The 6,370-nt window shown below is 34.0% G+C and overlaps 1 protein-coding gene across 1 annotated transcript in view; it reads right to left on the bottom strand.

The window, feature by feature from the left end:
• LOC106467532 (hyccin-like) overlaps positions 1-6,370 on the bottom strand; it is a 21,094-nt gene that overhangs the window by 12,737 nt on the left and 1,987 nt on the right. Inside the window, exons 2-3 of the mRNA XM_013927896.1 lie at positions 3,802-3,960; positions 2,929-2,973 (exon numbers count right to left, since the gene is read on the bottom strand). Coding sequence (XP_013783350.1) covers positions 2,929-2,973; positions 3,802-3,960 — 204 coding nt within the window. The remainder of the gene's footprint in view (positions 1-2,928; positions 2,974-3,801; positions 3,961-6,370) is intronic.

Here is a 6,370-nt window from a genome sequence, read left to right as displayed (position 1 = left end):
AGTATGACAGTGCACGATCAGTATGACAGTGCATGATCAGTATGACAGTGCACGATCAGTATGACAGTGCACGATCAGTATGACAGTGCATGATCAGTATGACAGTGCACGATCAGTATGACAGTGCACGATCAGTATGACAGTGCATGATCAGTATGACAATGCTACGAATCAGTATGACAGTGCACGATCAGTATGACAGTGCATGATCAGTATGACAGTGCACGATCAGTATGACAGTGCACGATCAGTATGACAGTGCATGATCAGTATGACAGTGCACGATCAGTATGACAGTGCATGATCAGTATGACAACGCACGATCAGTATGACAGTGCATGATCAGTATGACAGTGCATGATCAGTATGACAGTGCATGATCGGTATGACAACGCATGAGGCGGTCAAAGCTTTCTGATACACAACCATATAGTTGAAACAAAAATAATGACAATTACCACGAACCACAAACTAGCTTCAAGTTCAAAAGTAATTTCTACATATTTTATCTTTTGCTACGAACTTGGTAGATTACACCGACCTCCTGAACATCAGAGTTTCAATACTATAATTTTTAAGAGGTTTTGTGTATCTTCATGAAATTTTTCAAGCTTTTAGTAAACGATACAATCTTTTATAGACAAAAAAATCTGAATTTCTAATAAAAAACTATTACCAAATGTATAAAAAAAAACATTTTCAGATATTCAGGCTGTTTAAAAAAGAACATATGTTGAGTATCTAGGGAGGATCGACTGTGACAGATATGTAACACAATTCAGACATATTTAAAAGGGTGGATTAGTGAGACATTCCTTTTGCAGACCAACAGACAGCTCTTTTTCTATCATTCTTTTTTTTTCTTTATGTATGGATATAAATCTACTCTTGAGCACTGGTAATTTGACTGTGCATTCAAGATACCAACTACAAAGCATAGAAAAATAATGACAGGCTATCTTTTACAAAGCTTTAGCACAATAACAAAATCAGTCACTATGTGATGACATTGAGGTAACTGAAATCATTCTACAGGGCCTCTTAAATCTCCGTAATTTTGACTGACCTTTCAACCACGAGAGTTACATATTATAACTTTTAATGTAGTAAGTATATCTTCATGAAATTTGGCAAGCATTTAGTAAACATTATAAGTCTTTTGTACACAAAAAAATAAGAATTTTTAATTAAGTATTTAGAAACAAAATTCAAGAGTTTATGGAGTGGGAGTGTGACTCGAACTCTGACTGGTTTGAGTGCAAGATGGTTGTCATGCTAAGCCTAACAGTTGTTACATTTCACTTGCATAATGTCTAGAATCTTCTAAAGGAATATCAAGTGTTCTCAATAGAACTTCATATTTTATCTGTTATATTCTCTACCCTAACATTAAACAGACCTGGTCCATTTGGCAACTTTGTAACCACCACAAAAATATACGAAATAAATCTAACTTGCCCTTCTTACTTTCTCGAATAACTGCAAATTGTAACAGAAAATTATGTTTTTCCTAAACAGCCTCAGGCTTGGAACAATTTACATCTATTTCTATTTACTTTTATTGTTTTATTGCTTTTTAAACCCTGTCCAACTACTAAACCTGCATAACAAGCTAGAAATCATCCAGTGAATGCATAGCTTAAGTTATGATATTCAATTTCACAAGCTGCTCACGAGCATAACTCATGAAGAATTTTTTATTTTTTCATTATTTAACCCAATTTAACCTACTAACATTTTTGTTACTTCTATAACAATGCCCCCCAGTTACACAGCGGTATGTCTGCGGACTTACAAGGCTAGAATCCGGGTTTTCGATACCCGTGGTGAGCAGAGCACATATAGCCAATTGTGTAGCTTTGTGCTTAATCACAAACACACAAACAATCTATAACAATAAGTAAAAAGTATGCATAAAATACAAGAAATTTAGTGCTTACATTTAGCCTTTTATTTTCTTGCTGTCGGCCACAACTGAAACTTAACCTTATTGTAACGACAGTATTAGTACAAAAATAATTTTTATTTATTTAAAATATACACTAAAGAACACAAAATGATACCATGCACAAAGCAAACAATGTTCTATAACTATTATATTTTAATTGGCTTTCTAACAAAGGTACAAGTGCCCTAAAAATTCTCTTAGCTGGACGATCTGATTGGATGATAGCAACTTTGAATCTATAAGTCAAATAATTCGAAATCTGTCAAGAGAACGAAGCTAGCATTATATATATATACAACTTGGTAAATTAAAGCTTTCTTTCTATTGGTTATAAATGATGTAATAGCGAACAACAGAAAGAATTATTGACAATTTGTAAAAAAAAAAAAAATAAAAAAAAAGGATGTGATGGGAGGGTGTGGCAAGTGGGTTTTCCTTTCTAGTTTACATCTTTATAAACAAATAAAACTGAAGACTATAAGATTAATAGTATGCTTTATAATATTATACTATAAATGTGTAATTTATGTTAAACTTAGAACAGAGGTGATGAAAAAACAGAAAATCTAAGCAAACAAATGTCACGTGATACAGAAGAGATGAAATTGAGAAGTTGTTAGAATTTTTCCTTTAAAAATTAAGAAATTAAAGCTAATATAATATTAAAATTTGATATATTAACTACATTTTGATGCTAACTTTATTTTTATATATTGGTAATCAAGCAGTTTAATTAAATTTCGAATGTATTTTTGTAAAAAGTCATTACATGCACACTTTTACCTATCTGTTTTTGAGAGGGTTAAATATTTTAACCATAGAGAAAAAATGTGATTCTTGACAGAAGAAAAATTCAGCTTTCTCCAACTTAGTCACTTCTTTAATTTTTTAAATAGGTTTAAAAAAACAGATGTAAGCTTGTAATAAACAATAAAGGCACTACAAAAATCTTCAAACAAGACACGACTTAAAAAACTCACTCTGTGCAGAAATCAGTAACAACCTCGTCAGAATTGAGTTGATGTCTGAAAAGAAAACTACATCAAACTTGCATGCAGGGAAATGAAACAAAAACAGAACGTCTAGTTTTAATTGTATAAGATTAAACTAAAGCTTGCAAGAAACATGCAGATACTTCTACTCGGGCCTCTGAAGAACCATACAGAAATTTTTACTTCTGAGTTCAACACAAAAGCATTAGTTATAAAAAAAAAAACACTTGAAAGACGGAGGAGATAATTCAGATGAACAATGAGAAAATTAAAAACGATAGCATAGCAATAAATATTAAATATAAATAAAAAACTTAATACTTCACTAGTAGTTTCTAAACGGAAATTTTTTCATGTAACTCATACTTTAATTAGTGCATGAAGGTTTAAAAAAACAACAACAACATTCCCACCATTATCAAGGCAACAAAATTATACGATATTCAACACTTATTTTAACTACCCATGCATTACCATTTTTTTCTACTTTGGAAGAATTCACAACACATCATACTTTTGACTGCTATGTTGAAAAACTGAAATAACAAGAAGTCAACTTTAACTGAGCTAGTTTTTAACATGCAAGATTCCAATATACATCTTCTCACACCTCTTTTCTTTCAGTATGTCTTTCTTTCTGTCCGTGTCTTTAGGTATACACAAGTAAGAAAAGAAGATAAATAACAACTGGAAGAAATCAAAGTCATTTTTAATAGTAATACCACATTAGTGGAAGAAACTAATCATCCAGAGTTGATTTTAGTACTACCACATTAGTGGAAGAAACTAATCATCCAGAGTTTTTATTATAATTTGTGTAATATACTTAAAAACATTTTATAAATTTAAATGATATCCTACATGCTAAAGTAAATGGCATGTAGCATTTCCATTAAGAAACTTGAAGACACTGGGACACGTGGTGCTGGTCGTGGAAGAGGATTGCAGAATGGAGTCCCCTCTGGAGTGAATGGTGATCTCTGAGTTAGTCCTCTAGTGACAAATCCTTGTCTGGTTAACCTGAAATTTACAGTAATATATAATCTGTCACTGTGGATCAAGCAGGATATCACCAAAAACATTTACTAGAAAACCATGATAGAAATAAAAATGTAAAGATATTTTTGTAAAATTACAACATGTTCATGAAATAATGTTTTAAGTTAGTGATACACTATTCTTTCAACAAATACAAAGATCTTAACAGTTATATTTGACTTTATACTGAGCAGTTGATAGGAATTCTATAAAATACCGTTCACATTATCAAGGAAACTATAATAAGAATGCAACTTTGTAATAAACTTGTGTCCTAATGATAACTCTTTCTGTAGGGGGGTTAGTATATTACACTGACATTAATACCCCAAAGTAACCATCAGTTTCCATACTATAACTTTTAAAATGGTATTTTTATGCTTACAAAATTTGGCAAGATTTCAGTCAACATTACAAGTCTTTTGTACACAGAAAATCAGATTTTTGACTAAACCTTTATCCGTGAATATGTGGAGTCAAAGTATTGACTGCTCTGAGTGCAAAGTGATTTTCGATGTAAGATTAAAGATAATTTTCTTCGTCTAAAAATTTTCCAATTTTATTTGTGTAGCCACTGAAGCTAACATTTTCCTGAACTGAAAATGTATTTCTGATAGATACTTATCTCCACTCACAAAAAGCTTTCTCGACTTATACTGCCCTCTATTGGCACAACTTTTCGCTTGCCACCAGTCTTGATACTCCCACTTAGTTCTGCATACTAGCATGCAAATGATTATGCAGCAACCCTCCACCAATAGGAGTGTGATACTACCCCTATCGTAACTAGTGCCTTCTCCAAACTTGCAGTTGTTAACCACTTCAAGATTGGGCAGAGCAAACCAAACCACACTGGAAATGTGAGTGGAGGTAAGTATCTACCAGAAATACATTTTCAGTTTAGGAAAATGTTAACTTCTGATACAATATCTTACGTCCTCTTACAAAAAAGCTAGAATCCCACATTAAACAACTGGAGGACCGGTGAGAAGATGATCCCTTTTAGGGAGCACCCAAAGGAAGACCACGGGGTGTGAGAAGGAATTAAAAACATCCTACCCATGGGAGACTGTACCACTTCTGAGTCAGGTATACTCTTTGTCCTTTAGTATGTTTCCAAAAAAGGGAGGAAACATGGGGGGGACCCCAAGGAAAAAAATACAGAAATAATGGGATCCTCTGGTGTAGAGTGGCTCGTAAGTGGGAGTTTAACCCGAATCATTACTTGGCAGCATCTAGAATTGTACATCAGGTCTGCAGTAGGAAGAGGGTCCTCTACCTTTCACCTCAAAAACGGTACTGGGAGGGAAAAGGAGCTTTTGTACCGAGAATCCTTCTATGCATGCATACACCTCCAGCACAACCAACACCAAATCCATCAGGAATTGATATCTAGCAGATGGCAAGAAGATGGAGAGCCAAGGTGGGTGTTCCTTTCCTGTCCAAAACCCGGTGGCATGGGAATGTTTCACCCAGTCTACAGTAGGAGGAAGGTACCCAGCCTTAAACATGCAGGAATTCACGTATCTTATCCAGCTACAACCAACACCAGATCCACCACTATTTGGGGTTGTATCTCCAGTCCAAAACCTGGTGGCATTGGGAATTTATCACCCCGTCTGTGGTAGAAAGGAGGGTGCTTCAGCTGGAGTAGCAAACTAATATATGGCAGAGTGCTACATCCAACAATAAGTAAACAAAAACACGATAAACATCCAACATGAACCCACCAGAAGAAAAATGTCTGTACACCAGCAGGAGCAGGGATTGCAAGGCAGGGTGATTAAAAGACACGTGACGACAAAAGGTCCAATGGAGTATGTGACAAAAAACAACATGCAAGACCATATAGAGGCACTAATTTGGAAGAGAAGCAGGGAGAGGAGGATAGAAAATGGAAGGAATGAAACAAATAGGAGATAAGGACAGAATATATTATAATTAAACAATCAAATCCACCAAAGAGGAAAAAAAGAGGTCTGGGCAAGTCCCCCAAAACAACACGAGAAAATAGTACTTACCTTTAGCCTCTTGTTTTCTTTTGCTGTCAGTTAATGATGAATTTAAACTACTTTTTTTTTATACCGATGGTACTAGTACATTAAATAGCTTGTACTTACTTAAATAATGCACCTAAGAATACAGAATGATAACACACACAAAGGAAACAATGTCTTATAACTATTATAATTTAAGTGGCTTTCTAACTATCCCATAAAAGCCTTAGATAATTCTGTAAGCTTCTTGATCAGAATACTGTGAGAGAAACTTTCAAACTGAAAATGAAATAGACTCTACACTGTATTGAAAACAATGAAATATAACACATCATTTAACAGAATAAAACACATTGATTTTATAACACGTCATTTAACAGAATAAAACACAATGA

The sequence above is a fragment of the Limulus polyphemus genome, unplaced genomic scaffold, assembly GCF_000517525.1.
Source record: "Limulus polyphemus unplaced genomic scaffold, Limulus_polyphemus-2.1.2 Scaffold2650, whole genome shotgun sequence".
Lineage (NCBI taxonomy): Eukaryota > Metazoa > Arthropoda > Merostomata > Xiphosura > Limulidae > Limulus > Limulus polyphemus.
This window is presented reverse-complemented; position numbering and strand designations above follow the sequence as displayed.